At 32.7% G+C, this 25232-nt stretch overlaps 4 protein-coding genes across 5 annotated transcripts; 2 read left to right on the top strand and 2 right to left on the bottom strand.

Moving 5' to 3' along the window:
• The first annotated feature begins 2933 nt into the window (after positions 1 to 2933).
• On the top strand, positions 2934 to 4413 carry LOC110630043 (expansin-A15). Of its 2 annotated transcripts, XM_021777356.2 has the most exons (4): positions 2934 to 3076; positions 3193 to 3323; positions 3417 to 3705; positions 3811 to 4413. In XM_021777356.2, the coding sequence occupies exons 2-4, from the start codon at positions 3197 to 3199 to the stop codon at positions 4118 to 4120; spliced, it is 726 nt and encodes a 241-aa protein (XP_021633048.1). In that variant the 5' UTR covers positions 2934 to 3076; positions 3193 to 3196; the 3' UTR covers positions 4121 to 4413. The 2 variants fall into 2 exon arrangements, with proteins under 2 accessions (XP_021633048.1, XP_021633042.1); XM_021777350.1 differs by lacking the exon at positions 2934 to 3076 and having other exon boundaries at positions 3143 to 3323.
• A 3905-nt stretch (positions 4414 to 8318) lies between these two features.
• LOC110601171 (transcription factor MYB117) lies at positions 8319 to 9285 on the top strand (the record flags this gene model as incomplete). The annotated part of the gene is made up of 2 exons (XM_021738213.2): positions 8319 to 8903; positions 8993 to 9285. Coding segments are annotated over exons 1-2 (621 nt in total), but the record flags the coding sequence as incomplete, so codon positions are not given.
• Positions 9286 to 10447: 1162 nt separating this feature from the next.
• On the bottom strand, positions 10448 to 16594 carry LOC110630018 (putative lipoate-protein ligase A). The gene is made up of 5 exons (XM_021777311.2): positions 16128 to 16594; positions 14242 to 14456; positions 13051 to 13289; positions 12266 to 12414; positions 10448 to 11694 (listed from the first exon to the last, which is right to left on the bottom strand). Exons 2-5 carry the CDS (start codon positions 14421 to 14423, stop codon positions 11461 to 11463), a joined length of 804 nt encoding a protein of 267 aa, XP_021633003.1. The 5' UTR covers positions 14424 to 14456; positions 16128 to 16594; the 3' UTR covers positions 10448 to 11460.
• A 4943-nt stretch (positions 16595 to 21537) lies between these two features.
• On the bottom strand, positions 21538 to 22610 carry LOC110621493 (probable calcium-binding protein CML46). The gene has a single exon (XM_021765773.2). It carries the CDS (start codon positions 22387 to 22389, stop codon positions 21772 to 21774), a length of 618 nt encoding a protein of 205 aa, XP_021621465.1. The 5' UTR covers positions 22390 to 22610; the 3' UTR covers positions 21538 to 21771.
• Between the last annotated feature and the right edge of the window lie 2622 nt (positions 22611 to 25232).

Below are 25232 nucleotides of genomic sequence, written 5' to 3'. Positions count from 1 at the left end.
TTATTATTAATTCTTGTGAAATAAGATTTTAATATTTAAAATTTAAAAGTAATTTAAAATAATAAACTATAAAAAAAATAGAATATATTCTTTTCACTTTATTAAAAAAAAATTAAATAACCGATGATTATTAGAAATATGACGTTAGTTTTAACTTTTATTTTGTTAATTAATGCATAAGGAGTATTGATTTAAGAAAAAAGAAAAAACTATTCTATTTTCAATTTTGTTATTCTTTTGTTATGATATAACTGTAATAATTTTAGGTAATTTTAAATTTATTTATTTTTTTATATATTTCAAAATGAAATTATATATTTTTTGGAGACAGAAGAGAAGTGAGAAAATATGTAAATTTTTTTTCTTTTAAATAGAGAAAAAATAAAAGTATAAAATAAATAATAGAAAAGTGGGTTTTTTTACTTTTTTTTTTATTTCATGTTAATCTGGAAACTTGTAATTTTAAGTAAGAAAGAGTTTAATAAAAGTTTAATCGAAGTTTGAAAAATTTTTTAAAAAAATTAAAATTGAGCGATTGAAATAAAATATATTAAAAATTGAGTGATTGGGTAAAATTACCCAATTAACACTGCAATGTTTCAATTATATATATATATATGTATGAGGATGAGATGCATATATGCATTTGTTGATCCAGTGTCTTTCACCATCTTAATTAATATCTACAGTATTATGGTACGTGGTGGTGGGGTTGGCATTTAATACATTGATGCGCCTTCCTATCAACAGGCATTCAATGCTGAACAAAAACTAAGGAAAGTAACTCCATTTTCATCCTCAGATCCATGTGATGTGTTGGATTCTCGTGTTTTGTAGTCAAACATTAGCTGCATGCTGGAGGATTCCTCAGTTTCTCTAAATTATTTGAGATGATTTTGACTCTTAAAACTCAGGCCAAGGCCATTAGATGGGTCACAAGCTTGCACCAGAAAATAGACAATGCTTATGTTACTGTCCAAAACTCATTAGAAAGTAAATGGTAAACAAAGGTTTGTTTGGATTTGGTAATTGCCAACTCTAAACATTAGATAGACAATATTGAACCCACAAAAGGATACGGTGGCGTATCAAATGGATACTGTCTCCTATATGGCTATAGCATCAGTGGATTCATAACTTCTCATCGACATAATTGTCTGCTAATCCCATCAAATCCACTCAACCCGAGGTGGCCTCTTAACATTTTAACATAATTGCTACTTACCATATCCATCAAGCGCGGTAGAAATCATTTTCATTCTGATTTCTGAACTAAAATTTCATATTTTTTTTTTTTAACCTGAAACTGCAAAAAAGTCCAGTATCAGCATTCTTTAACTACCCTCGAGATAAGCATTGCCATTATGTAAAAAGTTCCCAGCTTTTGGTGACAAAGCAACTTTAAATGTCTCAGGACACAAGCTAATAACACATGTGGTCTCGTGTTCGTACAGAAAACAATGGACCATGGTGGCTACACACGTGGTCTGAAAGATGATAACAATAATAGTAATTGAGCTCATTAATTAGTGGAACTGCAGGTAAAAGAATTGGATGGATATGAAGCTTTCATATTTCCAATTTCTTAAAGAAACATAGCATGTGAGAATGACTAAAGCGTAGACTTAACTTTCTCACCACAGAAGAAGGCTTCAGAATTTAAGATGCAAGTGTACAATGTGATGGAGACGATGTAAATTAAGAACAAATTCAATTGTTTTATAATATAAACAACTCAAAAATTTGAAGTTGGAACTGCAATAATGTGGTTTTGCTTCATGGTACCTTTTCTTCTCATTGTTTTCGGTTATAGGATGTGAATTAATAAAAATAAGTTCGAATTTTAAGAGGTTTCAGGTTTAATTTTTAATCTTTGCTCTTTATGAAAAATAAATAAATGAATTTTTTTATGTTTCTTTATTTATTTTTAAAGAAAAAAGAAATAACTAGTTATTTGCATTTTTTTAAATTTTCTCCTCTTTGTAAAATAAGAAAAATACTTTTATATTTTAGAAACGCTGGGCACACTCCCATATACCAGCGTATGTATTTAAAATATACTATTTTCATAATACTTTCCAGTAAAATTAAATCTCAATTAATAAATAGGAGAAACAATTAATTTTTTACACGGTGGAGAAAGAGAAATCCATAATTGCTTTATCAGCACAATAACAAAATCGATTGGAACTGATGCTCTGATTACTTTTTGAAAAATACTTTTTCTTTAAAAAAATCACATTATTTTAGTCTTTATAGACTATGAATAATAATAAATAAATAATATTTTCTAATTAAAACAAATTTTATCATTTTTAAAAATCAACAATATTCCAGGTTAGCTACAAACTCTTTTAACCATCTCTAAGTTTAAGGAGAAATTTATAAAATTTTAATTTTTTTTATATAACTACAAAATTTATAGTCCTTAAAGAATAAAGCATTTCAACGAATATTATTTCAATAAATATAAAAGATTAAATTTTTAATTTTATTTAAAAATAAAAGTGTAAAATCATATAAAATAGCCGTAATGATTGAAAAATCAGTTGAAATTTCTGCATGATTAGATGGATAACATAAAATTAGAAATTAAAAACTACTGTATAATTGGCGACAAAATGTTACGGATGTATTGTGATTGCCATTGCGGACTGATTTAGAGTGGTGGAGCCAGTCCACTTTTTGTCTTCCTTTTGCAACCAACGTTAACGTTAAATTGTTGATAGCAGAGAAAAATTGTATATGTGTAGGAATGAAAACCTAGAGCCAGAAAAAACAGATAGCCCCACTCTGAATTTCTTGGCATTTCCCTAATGTAACAGCTAGCGAAGCTTCAAAACCACACGGTTTGAATCCTGAACCCACAAAAACCACTTTCAACTCCCTGTAAAAAACTCGCAGAATTCAGTCCTGGAAAGTAACCTAATTATTACTCAGTTGCGATGCATGCATGGTCCCAAAGCCCTAAGACTTGTCAGCTTGTCTTTTAGGGTTGATGTTGACTGACTTCTATTTATTCCCTTGAAGCTCCCTTTTCATTTTCCACCCTCAAATCAAGGCTACTTCTTTCCAGGTTCTTTTCTGGCAATAATCTTTCCTTTTCTCTTCTTGTTTTCTTCATCTCTAGGCTTCTTTCAAGTATTTGTCATAATCTATGTGCTCAGGAGTCTACATGATTAATTTGTGCAGGAAAATGGATGTTCTTGGATTACTTATAGTGGGGTTTCTCTCGTTTGTCTCATCTGCTCATGGATACTATGGAGGTTGGATTAATGCTCATGCCACCTTCTATGGAGGTGGCGATGCTTCTGGGACAATGGGTATGTCATATGGCTCTTGAATTTAAACCATGTAATGCACATTTCGTTCTTCTTGTTGATTATTATAAATCGGTTATTGTAATTATGTTTTAGGTGGGGCTTGTGGTTATGGGAACCTCTACAGCCAGGGTTATGGAATTAACACAGCAGCACTAAGCACTGCATTATTTGACAATGGCTTGAGCTGTGGAGCTTGCTTTGAGCTCAGGTGTGTGAACGATCCCCAGTGGTGCCTCCCTGGCTCCATTGTTGTCACTGCAACCAACTTCTGCCCACCAGGAGGCTGGTGCGATCCTCCCAACCATCACTTTGATCTCTCTCAACCTATCTTCCAACACATAGCCCAATACAGAGCTGGTATTGTCCCAGTAATTTACAGAAGGTAGGCCAATTCACTTAACACTCATCTCTATTCTAGCTTGCAAGCGACCTTACAGCTCAAGAAAAGACTAGTATCACAGAGTTAATTACTGTTTGTGGTTTACAGGGTAAGGTGCAGGAGGAGTGCAGGCATTAGGTTCACCATTAATGGCCATTCATACTTCAATTTAGTACTTATCACCAATGTAGGAGGAGCTGGAGATGTGCATGCAGTTGCCATTAAGGGTTCAAGAACTAGATGGCAGCCAATGTCAAGAAACTGGGGCCAAAACTGGCAGAGTAACTCGTACCTGAATGGGCAAAGTCTCTCGTTTCTAGTTACTGCTAGTGATGGACGTAGTGTGCTCTCTTACAATGTTGCCCCTGCTGGCTGGTCCTTTGGCCAGACATATACTGGAAGGCAGTTTCGGTATTAATTAATTAATTAATAGCAGATCTAAGATGCATAATTCTAGCTATTACTGTTTAATGTATCTTTGATAAATACAGTAAATAGAAGAGATCTTGGGTTGGGTCAATTTTTATCATGAATTGGCCCGTCTCGATTTCTTCCCATAGTTTTACTGTGATATTGAGTTTTTGCAGTTCATGGGTTGGCTGAGGATTCAAGCCTCGAGACTTTGGTTAACTGCTGGAGAGAGGAAGAGAGGGAGAGTATTTGTAAATTAAGTCAGTTTTTATAATAATTTAATCATTTTAATTATAATAATTTAGTATGTATAGTTTTAATATTTATAACCATTTAGATTTTTTAATTATAATAATTTGTTATTTTTCATTGTACCATCCTCAATTATTAAAAGTTTTCTATAAGTTTAAAAGTAAATAAGCTTTCATTTAATAAATTGTATCATTAGAAATACTTGATCTATAAATTATTATCTTAATAAAAAAAATAATCGTCGCAGTTAGCAGCGCATCATCCGCTCAATCAACGCATTCTACTTCGGCAATTTATTCAACGACTCTGGAAATAATGGATTTGAGAAGACAAAAATTATGTGAACACATCTGTCATGAACCTCACTTTTAATTTCATATTTTCATACTGCAAATTAAATTTTTGACCACTGAATTTCTTCCAGTAGACAAAAGCTAATCATTTTTCTATTAAAAGAAAAAAAGACAGAATGAAAAGAAAAATTTTTCATTAGATTTAATTTTTTTTGAAATGAGATTGAAAATTGATTAAGTAAAACTTAAAATCTCTCATATTTATTCAGATGCACTTACCACTAAATTAAGTTTATAAATATTAACATTATATTTTTCAAATTTTTTATGATATTTTTTATTTTTTTTTATTAAAAATTATATTTTAAATTGATCTGATATGAATTAATTGAAACAGATTCGGTTATTTTTTTTCGAATTTTATTACTAATAAAATTTTGAGTTAAAAAAGTCAATTAAATTATTTATATTTCATAATTTTTGACTTTGCATCTTTATATTTTATGCAAAAATTTAACATAGCATATAATAAAGTTATGCAATAATAAATACTATAGTTATGTAAAATATTCAGCGAAAAAAGTTTTAGTGATTTTTAAGCTGTAAGAAATTATTAAATATTGATAATTTATTATGAGAAATTATTAATGCATTAAGGCTTTTTAATATGTGATTACAATTTACAAGTCGGTTTGATTTCGGGGAGTAGGAGCGCAAAGCCGTTCCGTGGGATGAGTAGAATAATGTCGGCAGAATAAGATGCACCATGGAATCTAGGAGAAAAGATACTGCGTGGCATCACCATATTCAATCACGAGATATCCGCAATTTAAGCGTATGACTTTCAGGTTTCGCTTGGCCCCACTGAATCACTCCCCCCTTCCCCAACTGTACGTGAATTGAGGGTCTTCTCCCGTGTGTGCTTAAGTAATCACCGGGAATAAAAAATTAGTGTGCTTTACAGTTGGTAAGCTGAGATAGATTAGAGACAAATAGAATCTCATGGGATGTGATTATGACTCTGTTAGATTAGGCATAATGAGAGTAGAGGGGACAAGTCCGGTCACACATATATTAGTCACTAATGGTCAAGGAGTAGATTAATTATCCCATTTTTGTTAGATGGGCCGAGACCCAGGCCCGTTTTACTTCATGAAAGGGCTTCTTCAGGAGGCTTATAAACTGCTGGAAACTTGGAAGAAACCCAACTGCCGCTGACCTGCCAACATAAAACCCTCACCTGGATGCACATTTGGGCTTCGAGTGCAGAATTCAAGTGCATGATACAAGGGAAAGAGGCCGTAGTGTGCGTCTCCAGCTGTAAGTTTTTAGCAAATTAACTCTTTCTTTTCTATCACTGCGTCGTAGAAAATATAATCCAAATAAGCTAAGATATACGATCATTGTATTTCTAGGGTTTCCTTTCTTTTTGGCTGTGCCATGTCCACTCTAAACAAGTAGGTTTTATTATTACTGAACAGGCATTTTGTCAACCAGATGGAGGGAACTCTGCAACTTCATTTCCGTCGCTTGCTGGGTCCTATTAATTCCTCATTTTTAATCAAAGATCCATAGTCTCACCAAAAGATCTTTTACGTCTCCACAGAGCCCGTGTTATACAAGCTGGCCGCTTTTTTAGTGCAATACCTAGTTGAGTATGCTCGGGAACGCACATATATGAGAGCAAATAATGGCATAAGCTAAGAGGCAACCATAACACCTGTACAAGCTCATCTGTGCTCAACTCACAAGTTGGCAAATGTTCATCCTCGAGAATACGAATCTATGCACCAGTCTCACTATGAAGGTTTTGAACTATTTGTCCACCTTTCCAATAATACATCCTATTTGATCAGATGGTACGAGAATCCCAGGAGAGACTTGTTGACCACCTCCTGCGAAGTCATAATCACCATGCAAGTCTTCTGCAATAACTCTAGCATGCGCCTTGAACAGAACATCCTGAGCAGGAGAAATATAACTAGTCTCGTCGTTAGCACTATAGATAGTAACAACACGGTCTTCACAAACAGCAGGAATTATCTCACCAACCCTAATCTTTGACTTTGTATTTACCTTTAATTGCTTGACGATGTTCAATGACATTTCCGATCCGCTTAACAGGACACAAGAATTGAATAAATTAATTCAAAACTCAAAGGATTGTTGAATCAATTTACAGCAAGTTAGACAATGTAGCTTTGGCAAGGAAAACATAGAAATTAAAGCTCGATTCGAACAGGGCTGTAATATCCCTCTCATATATGATAGGATTATTATGTTAATCTCACATTTGATTATCATGTTAAGAGGCATAATCTGTGATCATCCTCTGGTGGAGCTTTGGAGAAAGTTACGCATTTGCTGGTCCAAGATTGACATGAGGCATTAAAGTGTGAATAGAGAGTAGCGTAGAGACAGGATATGCAGTTAGGATTAGACATCAGCCTCAGCTGAGGATGACATGTCATGTACACGTGTGACTCTAACTTAACAACCAAAATCAATGTTTTTGTACTTGCCTTAGACCTTAGGCCACCCAGGACCTTCCATAGTGCGCTGCCTACCTTTGTTGGCAAAATCATTTGAATATAGAAATACTTTTTTACTCTTCACTTAAAATGAAGAATAAAAAGTATTTTTTCTAAAAAAAATTATTTTTTAGTATTTAATTATCATATTAGAAAAATAAAAAATATTAAAAAATTTATATGTAAAAATTTAATGGTATTAATTAGATTATTAAAATCTAAAAATAACTTTTTTAAAATTAAAATTTAGCAATAAGAGAAGATATTTTAAAGATAATTAGATTTAGTAAAGGCAATCATAATTAGATTTAGTGTTTTTTATTTGAAACGACAATTAATATTCCTAACGACATCTTAATGTTTCAAATTTAAAACAGAAAATTGAATGATGCTGTTCTACTAAGAATCAAATTGCAATTGTGCCATATTTCTTAACTAAATTTTTTTAATTACGTTTATTTTTAATTAACAGAAAATTGATTAAAATTGTATAAGAGGACGATATCGCTACTAAAATGAAAGTCCAAGGACTTATTTCAATTTTAGTCATAATTTTTATCAAATTTTAAGGACCAAATTATGATTTCCTATATTTTATATGCTTTATTTTTAAAATCAATTAATCTCTCAAACTGAAAGCCATTTTGTCCAACTTTTTATTAATTATTTAAGAAATAACTAAAATATTTTTAAAGACAAATTATTTCGTGTCTTTAAAGAATATTAAAATTAATATATATATCTTTTTTTTAATCATTACTAGTTTAATTCATATATTTTCACTTTATTAATTTAAAAATTACATTGCATTTAAAACAAATCAAAATATAGAATTAAACGATTAAATTTTAAAAATTAAAATAAATGTAAATTGATTTTGATATATTTAAAAAAAATAGAAAGCAATTTAATTTAGCGATTATAAAAAGATCAAGATTTATGTTATTTTATATTTTAATTTAAATATTTAAATTTTAAATAAATTAATTTAATATTTATATTTAATATAATTTAAATTAATATTGAATCAATTCATCTAAAATTAAAATTCAAAATAACCTAAAGTTAGAGTTTTTAAGGTGGATTAGGCTTTAATTTATCCTATAAAAAAAAGACAAATGATACAGGCGCAACAGTTAAAGAGTGACGCGCAACAAGGCACACAAGCGTACAGAAATAGTCAAAATAGAAGTCAGAGATGACTCACACTGTTGAAACTGAAACTGCTTTTGCAGAAGAGAAGACTAATGGCGTTCGTGTGTCTGGATTTTCTGTTACAATTCAATAAGAACCTTACCCCCTCCACATTTCCCCCGCCTCCTCTTTTCTTTTCCTTCCAAACTCTTCCCGTCTTCTAAATCATATGCCATCACAAACTTCTCATCGATGGAGACTTTGACAGACATGGGTTCTCAGGATATTTGTCGCTCTGAACCTTCTGATAACAAAGAGGCTCATCATCATCTAATGAGTTCTTCATTGCTAGTGCCCAAATGCTGTGACGGTAGCTTGGCTGCTAACCAGAACAGTAGCTTTGATGATAAAGATAAGGAAGATAAGAATGATGAGTGTTCAAGAATAAGTGGGCAGTCATCGAAGCTTTGGGCTAGAGGCCATTGGAAAGTAGCAGAGGACGCTAAACTCAAGGAACTTGTTGCACTTCATGGGCCTCAAAACTGGAACCGTATAGCAGAAAAGTTGCAAGGAAGATCAGGTAATTTTAGCTTTCTGTTTCTCTTTTCATTAGAGTTTGTGAAAGTCATTAAGTGCAAGTTCGTTTTCTTCTGGATTTTTTATTTGCAGGTAAGAGTTGCAGATTGAGATGGTTCAATCAATTAGATCCAAGGATCAACAAAAGTGCTTTCAGCAAAGAGGAAGAAGAAAGGCTAATGGCAGCTCATAGAATTTGTGGTAATAAATGGTCCTTAATTGCTAGACTTATCCCTGGGAGGACTGATAATGCAGTTAAAAATCACTGGCACGTTATAATGGCTAGAAAATACAGAGAGCAATCCTTGGCTTATAGGAGACGAAAACAGACTAATGATGCTAAAAGAAGAGTGCAAGATGGCAGTGGTTCTGCGAGCAGAGATACACCCATGAATGAAGTAGTGGCTAAATCTCTTAATCTTTGCAGTGGCAGAATAATCGAACCATCTCATCACTTCCCACTTGCTGGTTTTAAGTCTGAAGGCTTCTACGACTTCACTTCAAGTGAAGGTGCAGGCAGAAGTGGTAAACTCTTGTTTGTTAGCTCTTCAATTTCCGTTTTTAAGTGACTAAGAATTCATTTTCATTTCGTTAAGCTATTGTGGTTGTGATGTTCTGGTGAGGTTTATATACTTGTGAGTGGACCAACGGGTGGAAATTTGCAGGTCACAAGAGTTCTGATATTGTGAGTCAGATGGAGCATTGCAGCTTCGCAGTTCTCCAGAACAAGCAGCAATCAAGCAACCATCACTTTTCTGCAGGCTTCTCGTACTCCATGGCATCACCCAGATCTCAAGTCTCAGAACCATCTTCATCATCATCACTATCATTTGCAGAGAACAATGCAACCAGTGATTCTGTGACCACCATTTCACCTCCATTTATAGATTTTCTTGGAGTAGGGGCTTCTTGAAGAATTACAGAGGTCGAGAGAAAGCGAAAGTATTGTTCTTGCATGAGTCTAATTTAACCCTTTTCTTTATGATCATCATCTTTGTTCTTGTGCACAAACAGCCTGTTAAAGTTCTCAATTCCAAAGATGAATCAATGAAGTAGCACTACTAATGTCTGCCTTCACAACTTCATAACTCTGTGTCTAGGCTCTAATTGAAATTCAAGCTTATAATTTTAATGGTTTGATTACGGCTCTAGTGCAAGATACGGAATTGCAATTACTTGAATTAAGATTTTGTGATTTTTGTGAGTGGCATTGGAAGAAAGGTGTGTGAAGCTGACCATTAACAAAATAAGAAAAATGGGGAAGTGTGTGGGGCTGCAAAATAACAAAACAAAACCAAACAAGAGGGCTTATCAAGAATTTAATTTGTCATTGACATTCAAAGATTTTCACCTATGAAAACCAAGCCACATTCTTATTGCTCTCCCTCTGATGTTCAATCTCTTCTGCGATCAATTCTTCTCAAAGATTAGACGTTACTATTGAAATTGAAACCAATTCCATAACTATGGTTGATATGCCAATGTCTTGATAGTTCATAAAACCTAGCATCATGATTCTTTATATTCCATTCGTGGGAGCATCAGATAGATGGTGTAAATAAGGGCTGCTGACCTCTTTCTATTGGTACAAAGCAATATTTAACTGTTCAACTTTGAAATACATACTGTTTTCAGTCACTTGTGGACCTCTGAAAGTACTATCCTGACCGTTTGCATCATCCAACTACAGTTAAAATAGTGTGCAGAGAACAACTTGACAGAAAAAAGAAGTCGGCAAGCGTATTCATTGCTTAATTTATTCAATATGCCATCTTGTTGGCTAGGCAATGTCAACAACCTATCAACCCACCATGTGAAGAAAATCTGGGGAGCTCCATTAATCTCACAAGCTCTACATTTTCTCCAATAACAGTGAGATGGTTAATTCTAAGACTTCATTCTGAGATGGTTTTAGGACTTCCATTCTACAACTTGGCTGTTTCAATGAAATGCCTAAGAAGCAAAAATTAGGAAGAAACTCTAAGTCAAAGGCTCATGAAGCGCTTTGGCTTGGTACCTGCAGGTACAGTCTGATAGTTTAGGCTCAACATTCAAATTCAAGCACTTTGAAAAAGGAGAGAAGTAAAAGCCTCGAGTTATGTGATAATAATGCGAAGAAGTAGAAGCCTTGAGTTCCGTGTTAATAATGACCTGTATGGTGCACATTACACTTTGAGGCATTCAACTGCAGCAAATCAAGTGAATTAGCAAGACATTTGAGTGTACCAAATATACCAACCATAGCAAGTGTGACACAAAGGGCGTTTATAAACAAGAGGAAGCAATGTCAAATGCTTGGAACTTTTAAATGTCTCGGTCACAATCAGATAAAAACTGCCCCATTGAAATGCTTTGCATGAGTTTTCAGTAAGCATGACAAAAGTAAGCTTCAAATATGTGCAATAAGAGCAGGAATTATGCTCAAATGCAACAATAATGGAGTAAAAACATTAGTGGTCCAAAGAAAATTTAAATAAGTAGGGCTTACTAACTGGCATATATCCAGCGCGTGGCCCTTCTCCAACTCCCAACATATGAAATTTTGTTTCAGTGCAAAAGATTTAACTACCGAGAACTCTGCTCTCTAGCAAAGAAGCCCTAGCATCCTCAAGTTCACGCCTTAAAAGCAGCCTGGTGGAGCTAACATATCTTATTGAGTGAAGTCCATCAACTGCGTCCAAGTTTACAGGTTTCACTGAGAAATGGGATTCAAGAGCCTTCAGGGTTCTCTCTATGAAAATTGATCTTGGCATATATTCCTTCATTCGACAGACAAATTCAGTGTGCTTTCTTGCCTGCAGAGTAAATTAATGTAAAATTTATACACTGCCAACTTGTGCTGCAGTTCAAGCTTTTGGTAGCAATACACTAAAAGCAAACAACAACTATATAAAAAGCATCATGAAGGACATATAATGATGCATAAAACACAGTTATTGCCCTCTCATTACTGCCTCCATGAAATGTTGTGTTACATTACCTGTTGCAAAAGCAACATTCTTATTTTATCAGGGAAAGAACATCTCTGTCAAAATTGCAAAATATCAAATGTCTGCTGCAATCAAGTCCAGAGAGCTAGTCCCTCATGTACACATTAAGTTTTTTATAGATAAAATATTCCAGAACTTTAAAATGAGGATCCACAATGATGTGAAAAATAATAATATGACCTGGCATTATAGTTTTCATTACTTTTATCAACCTCAGTAATTGCTACTTCTGATGTTGTAGGGTATCAGCAATGAAAACAAGTGTAATAATTTATTCAATAATAACAAATTGTGAATGATTCACTGAGAAAAGGAAAAAAGAAATAATAATGCGTCAGAGAAAGAATATGGATAAGGAAATGAAATAAGAACTTACTGATCTGTACTTGGGAGCCCGAGCAGGCAGCTTCAAGTAAGCCATGTTCCTATTGTCAAAATCCCATAGAAAGGAGGTGTGGTGTATCCATCGACTTTTGATTATACATTGAGCATTTCCACCAAATTTTTTATCACCAAACACATAATCTGAGCAGAATGAAAGTCTTAGAAATTCTAGTGAAACTAAAATTATTGTAAACAAGCTATTGAAATTAAAATTAAATGTAAAACATACTATACAATCAGACAAATGATAAGTTTGAAGTTCTCTTATGGCCGGATGAGCAAAAACTTAAAGCAAGTTCTGCTTCAAAGAATCAATGGACAAGAATGCTTGCCTAGTTTCTATGACAGCGGCAAACAACATTAAATTTCAAATCTCAGCAACTTAGAAATACCCTGAGATCTAGATATAATTGCAAAGCAACAAAAACAGGTTATATAAGCTTTATGCAATGTTTCACTTATACTGAAAAGTATTTTACTTGTCTTCCTTTCTGATTTAAGTTTGGGAAGATCACAGAAAAGCATCTCCTAATACACTTATAAAATTCCAATCAATCATATTGACAACAAAATAAACAACCAAAACAAGGCAAGATCATATCAGTTCAGAAATTCCAGCACAATTATTTTTTTGTTCCATCTCATTTCAGTTTTTACAGCAAATAAAGGTGAAAATAATAACCAAACAAACATCAGTTATAGAGTCACGTCTACAAGCGTCCAAAAAATTATACAGATACTGAGAACATCTTATAACTCAAAGCTCAGTCTATGTACCATTTTCACGCAGTTGGAAACCACCAATCCCTTGAAATACTTCACTATACAACAGACCACTCCAAGACATGATTGAACGAGGATATGGTTTCACTCCAGGAACATCATCCTTGTTGCATATGAGAGTGACAAAAATAGTCCCACTATCAACAATAACAGTGCCACCCCCAGTAAACCTTTTGATGACAGGGACATGATCTTGCAACACAGGTCCAACCTCAATAAGTTCAGAAGGTTTCCTATGTAAACATTCACATCTATCACTACAGAGACATATAATAGTTTGCCCACCCATTCAGGGGTCTACTTAAAAATGTAATCTAGGAAATATATTAGAGAATATTACAGAAAATTACCAGTGCCTATAATAATCTATAATTATGCTACTTTCTATAGAAGGTAGCATGAATACACAACATATCCCTTCCAAAAATTTAGAACATAAAAAAATATATCATGCCATATTCCACCAGAAATCAACTAATTTTATGATTGGTTAATAGCATTAAAACTAATGAAAATTCATAGAACATCATCCTTGTTGCATACGAGAGTGACGAAAATAGTCCCACTACCAACAATAACAGTGCCACCCCCAGTAAACCTTTTAGTAACAGGGACATGATCTTGCAACACAGATCCAATCTCAATAAGTTCAGAAAGCTTCCTATGTAAAAATTCACATCTATCGCTACAGAGACATAATAGTTTGCTCACACATGACTACTTACAAATGTAATCTAGGAATATTTTACTAAAGTTACCAGTGCCTGTAATAATCTATAATTATGCTACTTTAGTAGAAGGTAACATGAGTACATAACATATCCTTTCCAAAAATGTAGAACATAAAAAAGTTTCGTAGTATATTCCACCAGAAATCAAATAATTTTTATGATCGGATAATAGCATGAAAACTCATCATGTTGGCCTGGCAAAAGTATCTGAAACAGTGATGAAAAAAGAAAGAGAGAAAGGTACTTGATTATTTCCCTTAAACCAATTGGGGTATATATACTACTTACAAAAATAAATTAATTTCTTAATTATAGCCTAATCATATCCCAATCATATCACACAGTCATATCCCTAATTATGCACACAATCACTACAAATCTAGGCTATTTACAGAAAGTATCTCAACAGTATCATTCTAACCAAGATACAATGAAACTTCAAAAAGCATCTTACCCAGAGATTCCCATGACAATAGTAGGGATATTTGTTCCATCATTAATGATACACCAATTTTCTGAAGAGGTACGGAGCAGCTTTTCCTCCAAATGAAGTTGCTCCAATATGGACACTCCTTTGAATCTGACAAGATTCATCAATGGAAACCCCATTTTTGCTGCTTGATGTAGCATGGTCATTAGGCAGGAAAATTGTATCAGGAAATTCCCTCTCTGCGTCAAAAACTCACAAGTAATCAAGAAACTCATCAACTCTTAATCATTAGTTGTCAAGGGCAAAACCAATGAGTACCGAAAAAGGCCAAAAAAAAAAAGAGAATAAATTACAGTGCCGAGTGCTGACCATAGCTAATATAATAATGAAAACATACACATTTATTATACTCTAATGAATCTGATGAAAAATTGAAGATGAGTTTGATTAATAAGTTTTCAGAATGATAGTAAGCTCTGGAGATGCAAGCTACCACCTACTGGGTTACAATGGCAGAGGTTGAAGACTTGGCTACCTAGGATCATGTTACTTTACTTTCCAATATACTATCTCTCTTACTTCCAGGCGAGCAAATATAAAGGCTGGCTCTGCAGTTGAATTCTAGATTCTCCAAAGCCAGAAAAGGGAAGAATTGGGCGCGAACTCCAGTTAAAAATTTGTTTTTCTGGTTTAGAAAGATTTTTCTAAGAATCAAGGGTTGTTTCCAGCTCAAGAGTTAGTGCTGGCAACATACTGTCAACAGGGTAGCCGGTTGGAATCGGCCACAAATGGGCAGTTCTCTTCTTTCCTCTCTCCTCTTAAATTTATTTCTTGGATAAATTACTCCCCTAAATTTTGCCATAATTAAATAATTGGTTCTACATTTTGAAAATATATGAAAAAATTCTATTACTTTTGCTTGTATCAAGCAATTAGCCCATGTATCTCTTCCCCCCTTAAAATTACCTTGGTCAGTAGTAAGAATTCTAAATGATGATAGATATAAATAATTTATATTTTATATTTTATCCTTATAACTATTTAGTCTTTTTATACATTGCTGTTGTTCATGGTTTCTCATTTCCTTTTCAATTTCTATAATTAGTCTCTCTCATTCTTTCTTTCCTCTCTTCTCCCTTTATCTCTCCATTTGTGTCTCTCTACTTTATAATTTATCTTTCTTTCCTCTCTTTCATATCAGTTACATCTTTCTTTTCCTCTCATTTATTCAGTTCAACAAAACTCAGCCTGCATGAAATCTACCCGGTAATGCTTTTTTCAACAAAACTCAACCTGCACTGAAAAAAAATGCCATCCTGGCATCCGCAAACATTATAAATACCTCCTTCCTCACATCCACACAACATTAATACATTTCACAATAAACCTTAAATGGCAATTCCAAAGTTTTTAAACACATAGAGTATGGGTACCCATGACTCATGATTTCATTGTACCACTAAACTTTTAAATAAAACTCACGTACTTGACAAGCTTAATAAAAAAGCAATCCTTATCCTTCACTGTCGTGTAACAAATATGTAGGGATTGAGCAGAAATAACAGCCTAATGAAGATCAAAGACTCAACAGCAAACCAAACAGAAATTTAAACTTTGACTACTAGTCTTACACATGGAACCATAGCATCGCAGCATGAATAAGAACAGCCAACTGAATACAGCACAAATAAAGAATGATTTCCGAGTTACATCATCCAACTACAAGATGTCAAATATGAATATTTCCATTATAATCCACCGATTCAATGTTAATAAGTCTCATAGTCAGGAGCATTCAGGATCAAATTGGGAAATTGTTTTTGCATCCATTCACAAAACAGAAAATAAAAATGAACAATTAACAAACAATAAATATAAATATAAATAAATAAATAGAAGAATGAGAATACCTAAATCTTTGGACTGAGAAGCTGATGGTGAAGTAGAAAACGCTGGTAACTCACGGAATAGAGTTTTGGGGCTGTAAGCGGCAGACTACTTCATACTAAAGTTGTCGAAACCTGCGATGCGTGAAACCTGGGATTGCAAGAACCGTGGGGCGGGAAACCGGTTTGGGTCAGTTCAAAGGGGGCTGATTTCGGGAGATTGGGGCTTGGTGATTGAGGTATTGGCTTGACGCAGATGCTGCTGGCCAGATGGGTAGGCGCTGTCGCTGACGACAATGGTGCTATAGAGCTGATGGTGGAATGGCGTGGGGTTCAGGTCGTTTTGGTCTGGTTTAAGGAAGAAGACGGGTGTCGTGGAGCTCTGGTTATGGAGAGGAATGGAGATGTGGTCGTTGTGTGGGTGATTAGGTGGAGAGGAAGCGTGGATATCAGTGGCCAACTCAGAAATTTAACTCAGCGTCTAATTTAAACAAGTGATCAAGGGATAAAATATTAAGAAGTCATTACAAATATAATGATAATTTTGAAGATAATTACTTGTACTCATTTAGAAGATAATTACAAAAAAGTGATCAAAAATAAAACACAGAAAATAAATACTTATTTAAAAAATAATTTCCTTTTATAATATGTAAAACTACATAAATATTCTAAATAATTTGCAAATTTTTAGAGGAGCTAATGGGTGGTTTTGGAAAGAAATTGGCATCAATTTTTGGGCAAGCACATAAGATGGAGGAGTTTTTGGATCAAATGGCAGCTGATTGGGTTGTGGAGCTTTTGATTTCTGTTTTTCATTTGCCACTGTGAGTATGGGATCAATGGGTTTGTTGATTGATTTGGGTTTGGCTCCGTCTTTTGTGCTTGGTGGGAGCTTTTGCATGGTGGTGGTGAGAGTTTCGTGGAGTAATTGACCAGTTCGTTTCGAATCTTGTTTTCCTTAGGCCGCCCTTGGCCAGTGTGCTAATCCATCGCACTATTTGAGTAGGCTTATTTTTTTCCGGTGCTTGGTTGGATAAGTGTTATCATGGTAAGGGTCTCGACTTTGTTGTGTTTATCGTTGTGTCACTTTTTAATGCTTTACAGAGGAATTCACTTATTAGGATCATTTGCTTGTTTTGTGTCTATTTTATTATTTTACCTAGAAATTCTGATTTTGCATAAAGCAAGGACAGCAAGAAGGTTGCAGCGATTTTGAAGAATTCAACTAAATTGAACTAGATGTCATGGGTGTTAGATAACTCAAAAGGATTGAATTGAATCTGACTAGGTTGGATCCTAATTGGTTTTTGCAACCTTAGGCTATGTTAAATTAAAATTTAAAGTATTGACAGATTTAATTTGATGATAAATATATATAAGTAAATATGAGATATCTTATATTTTATTTTTTAATTTTAATTTTCATTTAAAAAAAATAAATTAAAATTATAATCAGTATTACTTTTTCTCTTCTACACTTTTTTACTTTTAAAATATTATTTTAAAAGTAATTCAAGTAGAAGAAAAAAAATTAAAAGTCCTAAAATTAGAAACTTAATTAAAAATAAATTGAAATTAAGTAAAAAATTAAATATTTAGAATAAATTTGATTACAATTTAAATTAAATAAAAGTTTAAAGTGAAATTCTTTTAAATAATTTTTTATTTTTTTAAAAAATTAAAATATTTAAAAAATTAAAGCCGAATATAGAATCCGTTTAGTTTAACAGTTGAACATAATTGATAACAGTGGTTGATAGTTGATAGTAGATAATTAATTTTAACTAATACATATTAAATATTTAATAAATTATATTATAACAGTTACAATTAGTATTAAAATAACTATATATTAATTTATTATTTTAATATAATAAATATAAAAATATTAATTTATTACATACATAAAATATTTAAAAACATAATTTTTAAAATATAATTATTCATCATGTATATACATAATTTTTTATCATATTCTAATGTATAATATAACTATTTTAATTATTATTTATAATATATTTAATTTATTATTATGTTTTATAATTTTAAATAATGTATTGATGTAAAAAAATTAATTTAAAATATTATAACTAATAAATTTTAAAAGGATAATATAATTTAAAAAAATAAAGTTAAAAATAATTGTCAGCCACCTAGTGTTAGAGCTGATTTTAAATCAGCTATTATTGAGCTATTTACCAGACATTTTGGCTGTTTGAATGTCCATGGGTCGGCTGCATCCATGGCTAAATCAAACACCTGGCAGCAATCATAATTTGCAACAAGAAGCGATGAAGCCACCATAAAAGGAAACAATCAAGACTCATTCGATCGTGAGTCCTGAAGAAGTAAACGTAGGAACGTTTGAGAGTATCTAAATTTGAATCCGATTATATATAAAAAAATTTTAACGTTTAATATTTTAATTTTAATATCCGTATCCATTTTAAATCCATTTAATAAATACACGTACAATATCTGAACTCGACTGAACTTAATTTTTTAAAATTCAATTCAATGAAAATAAATTTAAAATTTTAGATATTATAATTTAAATATTAAACCTGAATTAAAAAATTTGCACAACTCAAATATCAACCTCAATTATCTATTCAACGTAAAACTATTTCTAAATTTAAAAATTTAGATATTATAATTCAAATATTAAACCTGAATTAGAAAATTTGCACAACTCAAATATCAACCTCAATTATCTATTCAACGTAAAACTAATTTTAAATATATGCACAACCCAGCAGTAGAAATATAGGACAAATGCCCAGCAGTAGAAATATTGGAGAATAATAATCAAATAGCAAATAATTAGATTTTTTAACAGTATCCAAATAATTAAATTAATAGTTCATAAATTTTAAAATTCTTTAATAGCAACTAAAAATTCACCGACGTCGATTTCCAGCAGTAGTCAATGAACAGACTGAGGAGAGAGAAGGAGATGTCGCCGATGCCGACCGGGGAGAGGGAAGAGTTGTCTCCGACCGAGAAGTGGGAGATGTGGCCACTGGAGAGAGAGAAAATGAGATATCAGGATAGAGAAGATTTATCGTCGACTGGAGAGAGAAAAGAGACATTGCCAGTGTCGACTGGGCTGCCGGCACTCGTCAGTGAAGTGGGGGAGAGAGGCGTTGGGGGAGAGAGGCGTTGACTGGGAAGTGGGACTGTGAGAGATGTTAACGACTGGAGAGAGAAGGAGATATGGATGACTGGGGAGAGAGAAGGAGATATGGATGACTGGGGAGAGAGAAGATTTATCGTCGCTAGGGAGAGAAATGAGACGTAGTCAGTCCCGACTGGCCTGCGCCGACAGTCGTAAGTGAAGTGGAGGAGAGATGTGTGGATATGGAAAGGAAAGCAGGGGAGAGAGACGCCGACGGACAGAGGGAAGTAAAAATGAAAAAAAGAAATTAAGGATTAAGGTTAGGGTTAGTTTTGTTATTCTAATCGGGTTCGGATAACGGATATCCGATCATCTGATTTCGAACCCTACCCGAATATAAGACGGATAAAATTTTTCAAATCCGAATTCGTCCAAATCCGTTTTGTAAAAATTCAAATCTATCCTAATAGAATTTGGATAGATCGAGTACTTGTGAAAACCAACTGACATCCATAAGTGAAAACAACGTACCTAGAGGAAAGAAGGGTACTTTACGGATTCAAAAATTTTATTTAAAATTAAATTTTAATGAATAATTAGGTAAAATAAAACACATAATATAAATATATATCAAATAAATTTATAAAATATTATAATTAAATTACAATTTATCTATTTTTTATTAATTAAAATATATTAATAACACCTTTATTTTTAATATTTACAAATATATCTTTCAATATAAATAAAAAATAAATTTATAAATAGCTTATCTCTTATTCTATTATAAAATTCACTTTTAATAATTTTTATTATAAATAAAATCAACTTTTAATAATATTTATTATAAAAAAACTTCTTTTTTATAATTGTGTTATTTAAATTCATAAAAAAATAATACTATTAAAATAACGTATCTATTCAATATAATATTTATTATAAAATTTATTTATTTATTTATTAAATTATTTAACCCATTAGCTATAAAAATAATATTTCTATTTTATTTTCTTAAACTTAAATAATCTAATATATTATTTATAAAAAACAATATTTGATTTATATTTAAATATTTTTAAATTTAAATTATCTAATTTATTACTCATTAAATTTATATTTTTAAAATTAAATTATTTTTTAAATTTAAATAGTCTATAAAACTCATTAATTAATAAAATGTTATTCATAAAATACTTTTATTTATAAAAATTTAAAATTGATTTTTCTAAATTTAAATAATTTAACAAATAATTTCAATTATATAAATAGATTTGAAACTAATTATGTGAGATAATTATTTATTTTTAATAATTAAAATAGCATATAAAATTAAATTATACAATAAATAAATAATTTTTTTAAAAAAATTATATATTAGAGTTGAAATTTTAAAAATGAAAAATAATGAGAGGGATAAAATAAAATAAACAACTTAAATTAAATGAATTAAATAATATTACATGGAAATGAGGATTTATTTGATAAGAAAATTAAAAAAAATAATTTTATAAAATATAAAATATTTTAATTAATTGATTTTAAAATAAAAATTAATTAATAAATTTTTTAAACATAGAGAGATTTAATAGTAATTTTTTCTACTATGTAAAACCATCTAAATAGTCCGATGAAATTTAAAAATTTTCAGGCGACCATGAGCGGTCCTGACCCCTCCATAAATCCTTCTCTAGTTTTTGCGCATATTGCTGATGAAATTTGTTATAAAATTAATTTAAATTTTAAAAATTTTTGTGCTCGCTAAAAAATTTTATTTATAAAATTTTTTACTATTATAGATTTGATATTTAAATTTAATATTAAATATAGCCATTATAATTTTATTATATTATTTCATAATTTTTATAACGATTTAAAATAATTATTTTTCTACCGTAAACGGTCACTATCTTTACAAATAAATATACTCATAACTTTTTACTTTATTATTTCTCATTCATCTTTACAAAAAAATACATTTCTATTTTTTTACTTTATGATTTTATTCTCTATATGTTTTTGTTGATTTATAAATTTTGAAAATTAAATTTTAAAAATACATATTAACAAATCTTATAAATTAAATTTTAGAAGAATTTTTTAATAAATCTTAAAAATTAATAAATCCATAAAGATAATATCCACCGTAATTTATTTTATTATTTTATCACTTTTAACAATTAAGTGTATATTTTCAGTCGTACATATAAACTGCTAACTCAGATCGCTGAGACCATGTTAGCCAACATGGCAACCCGAGGGAATTGAGCTTGTCAATATTATGTAAGTTTTTATATTGAAGTATTGCCCGGAGGATTAGGAATACTTTTATTTTTATCATATCAACATTTTTTGGAGATAGTCATCTGGCGTTGCTTCTCACATTGATGCTCTATCAACTGCATACGGTAATTACATAGGGGCAAAAAACCACAAAGAAAAAATAAAAAAAGAAGGGGAAAACTCTGTGAGAGATGGATTTAAGGAGGAGAAGAGAAGATATGCAGAATATCAAATTTTCTTATGCTTTTGATGTGTTCGACAGTATATTCAAGAGAAAACGCGCTCCATGAATTTTACAAATTCAATGAAGTCTATTCTTCCGTCTCCGTTTTCATCACAGGCTGTGATCATTTTTCTGCAGTTATCCATCGTAGATCCTTCCTTTAATCCCAATTTTAGGAGTAATTTCTGTAACTCTTCAGCGTCAATAAACCCATCTCTCTTTTCATCAAAAACATCGAAAGCTTCCTTCAATTCCTCTAAGCTTGGCTCCTTCTCATCAAACAGCTGCGAAAGCTCATCAGAACCCATCGACTCCTTAAGCTTCTCACTTTCTGTGCTGCAAAAAATTCCTACCTTCCCCATCACCATCTCCACCTCTTCTCTCCGGAGGTTCCCATCATCTCTCTTGTTGTTTAAGTGACACTGCGACTTGGATGACTCACAATCTTGGTTCCTGTTCTTTTCCCATAACCTTGAATTATCAAAACGAGTTTTGGATCTGAGGGAGAACCAAAATCTTGAGAAAAATTTCTGCAAATCACTCAACTTTATGAAATGTCCAAAAAATACAATATCAATAAATATAGAGGATAGCTCGTTAGATGATGTTTTATGCATGTTGGTGAAGCAGTCTGATTTATCTTGAGACATGGCTGAAAACATGTAATGCTAGAAAAGCAACAGAGGAGAGAATGCTTTACAGGATTTTGTCAAGGATTGGATAGGAGAATAGTTTATTTATAAAGGTTCAAAGGAGATGGAGAGGAAGGTGAAGACAGGGTCACTAATCAGCATCCTAGCTCATACGTCTGTAGTTGAAGGGAAATTTCTCTAATTCTGCATGATAGTTGGAGTCTTTTTTAAAAAACAGAAGTGGATCTGCTTGGCCTGCCTTCTTCCTTTCTTTCTTTAATAATGATTTCTTCATTGACTGAAATAAATAAATAAATAAATAAAAGTGAAGCTTCTTGGAAAGGAGAAAGTTAGCAGCCAGCAATTTCCTCGCAATTTTTAATGTTCAGATGACGACGAATAGACAGGATTTACTGTAAATCAAAATACAAATAAATGAAATTTTTTATTTTTAACTCCGTCTAAGTGAATAATATAATTTCTCTTGAATTTTAACAGGATGAAGGTCAACGAGGGAGACGTCCAACAAGGTTTTTGTTCAGTAAAATTCCTGGAAAAATCTCCAAGTCTTTAGCAGGACCAATGGAATTTTGCAAGTCTTCTACATTTTTCAATCTTTGCGCAGACGTTGGTTCTAACTTTCTAACTTGAGAGAAGGGAACTATGAATGTGGATCAACAAACTATGACTGCATCAAAATCCATCCTTGTTCCCACTTGTTGTCTTTTGATTTCTTCTTCCTTTTTTATTATTATTATTATTTTTTTTTATATATTAGTTATAAATATAAAAATTCAAACCTAATACTTTTTCTTATATGTAAAAGTAGACTAACAGTGTTTCAATATGTAGTTTTATCTTTTTGGTACAAATGCCTTCCACTAAGATTTAATTTTGAATCCTCTTGATTTCGAAGATTTTAATATCAATAAACTAAAACTTATAAACAACTATTTTTAATATATATTACATTCAAATTTTGAAAATTAGTTTTTTTAATGAATATGTAGACTATATTTTTTAATCTTTTTGAATAATTTATCATTATATTATATTAAAAATATTTAATATCTATCCATTTAAATCAAAATTTATTTCCTTTATAATTCTAGTCAATAGAAAAATAAATATTTCATATATCTACAATATCTCATAAACACTTAAATTTTTATATATATAGATTAAATATTTAATTTTAAATAAATTATATTTTAATTTTTAAATTTTAATGTAATTAGCATATTAATTTTTGTATTTTTAAAATTAAATTTTTATATTTTTTCTTTTATATTCTTCAATTTAAAGTTAGTGAATAGTTAAATCTCTAATGATATAATTTTTTTCTAAAATAATATTTATAAATGATGACCGCTGGATTTCTTTACCCCAGATCAGGGGCTTGACCACAGCCAAAAGCCCATCAAGCAGAGGCCCACACACTTGATATACGAGACAAGCCTGGTTCGTGCCACCTTCAAGGCCGGGCTCAACCAAGCTTCTTCACTTAGATCGGCCCAGTCCGCGACCAGCAGGCCCTCTCCTCTCAGACTCAGCGTCCGGCCCGACTCTCGGCCCAGCCCAGTATTCAGAGCCATACTAAGACAGCCTAGCAGATCCGCTCGAACGTACGCACGAGGAGAATCAGAGGCCGTTACGCATGGAGCAGGCTGCTGATACCCTCGTACACCCGAATCTGTATGTCAGAGACGCGTGTCCCAATCATGGAAAGGCCTTTACACGTCACCAGCAAGCATAGCGAAATGGATAAAAGGGGAACCCCCTCCCCAGAAAGTTTAAGTTTATTTTTCAATACCAAAACCCTTGTAAAACCCTATTCTATTGGATCTCAGATCATCAATTAGCGCCGTCTGTGGGAAACGAAGGAGATCTTTTCATCACCGGAGTTTTCACTTTCAAAACCCACTGAGATCCACGATGGCAAACCACCAAGAAAGTAACCTTAACATTCCAAATGACCTGAGCTCTGCCCAAGATGGGCAGCAGTTCTCCTTTTCTAGCCCTACAACGTTGAATAACCAAACGCCTATTCCTCTTAATCCCTCGCCAAGCTTGGCAGGGAATACTCCCACCATGACTCTGTCTAACCAGGACATTCAAACTATGGCTCTCCAGCTACAGACTACTGCTCACTGGTTGGGGCAGCTAATGCAACAGAGGGGCCTTAGCACCCCAGTAAATGCACTCCCAGTAGTGGAGGAACCCAGAACCAATGAACCCCGACCTACCCCTGACCGCCTCCAAACTAACAGCCACGATGCCGGGGAAGAGGAAGAACCGGAGGCCCGAATCCATGGGAGAAGGGCAAGAGAGTTGATAGAAAATGAGGAGGCGGACAACTATTCTGCCGGAACAACCAGGGAAACGGGAACTGAAACAGGGGAGGAGGAATACAGCTGGGGCAAAGGAACCAGCCCGGAAGACGAGAAAATGAACCAAAAGCTGAAAAGGTTGAAAGAGCAGCTCTTAGCCGAGCTAGGTAAGAAAGATCAAAGCCAAACCTCCTTGCCCACTTCTTCTCCCTTCTCAAAGATAGTGCAGCAGGAGACCGTTCCCAAGAAGTTTATGATGCCGCCAATGGCGGCCTATAATGGAGCTGGTAACCCGAGAGAGCATGTCATGAACTATAAGACCTTTATGGAGTTGCAAACCCTGTCAGATGCCTTAATGTGTAAGGTGTTCCCAACAACGCTCTCGGGACCGGCGCGGGCGTGGTTCAACAGCCTGGAGGCCGGAAGCATTAGAAGTTTTGGAGATCTTGCCACCCGCTTCATCAGCCGGTTCATAGCCGGGGTGCCAGCTGATAGGAAGACGAGCTATCTAGAAACAATGAAACAGAAAGAAGGTGAATCACT

This window comes from Manihot esculenta, chromosome 1 (assembly GCF_001659605.2).
Source record: "Manihot esculenta cultivar AM560-2 chromosome 1, M.esculenta_v8, whole genome shotgun sequence".
NCBI classification, from domain to species: Eukaryota; Viridiplantae; Streptophyta; class Magnoliopsida; order Malpighiales; family Euphorbiaceae; genus Manihot; species Manihot esculenta.
The sequence above is the reverse complement of the archived record's forward strand: the minus strand, read 5'-3'. Positions and strand labels throughout refer to the sequence as shown.

Bases quoted from the DNA above. Each gene is read 5' to 3' on its own strand.
- LOC110630043 (XM_021777350.1), top strand. From the start codon at position 3,158: ATGTGCTCAGGAGTCTACATGATTAATTTGTGCAGGAAAATGGATGTT. The intron at 3,324-3,416 runs GTATGTCATATG...ATTATGTTTTAG, and splicing joins CGATGCTTCTGGGACAATGG to GTGGGGCTTGTGGTTATGGG. The intron at 3,706-3,810 runs GTAGGCCAATTC...TGTGGTTTACAG, and splicing joins GTCCCAGTAATTTACAGAAG to GGTAAGGTGCAGGAGGAGTG.
- LOC110630018 (XM_021777311.2), bottom strand. From the start codon at position 14,423: ATGACCATGCTACATCAAGCAGCAAAAATGGGGTTTCCATTGATGAAT. The intron at 12,415-13,050 runs GTACATAGACTG...CATTCTGCTCAG, and splicing joins TTTCCAACTGCGTGAAAATG to ATTATGTGTTTGGTGATAAA. The intron at 11,695-12,265 runs GTAAGTTCTTAT...TTTACTCTGCAG, and splicing joins GGGCTCCCAAGTACAGATCA to GCAAGAAAGCACACTGAATT.
- LOC110621493 (XM_021765773.2), bottom strand. From the start codon at position 22,389: ATGTTTTCAGCCATGTCTCAAGATAAATCAGACTGCTTCACCAACATG.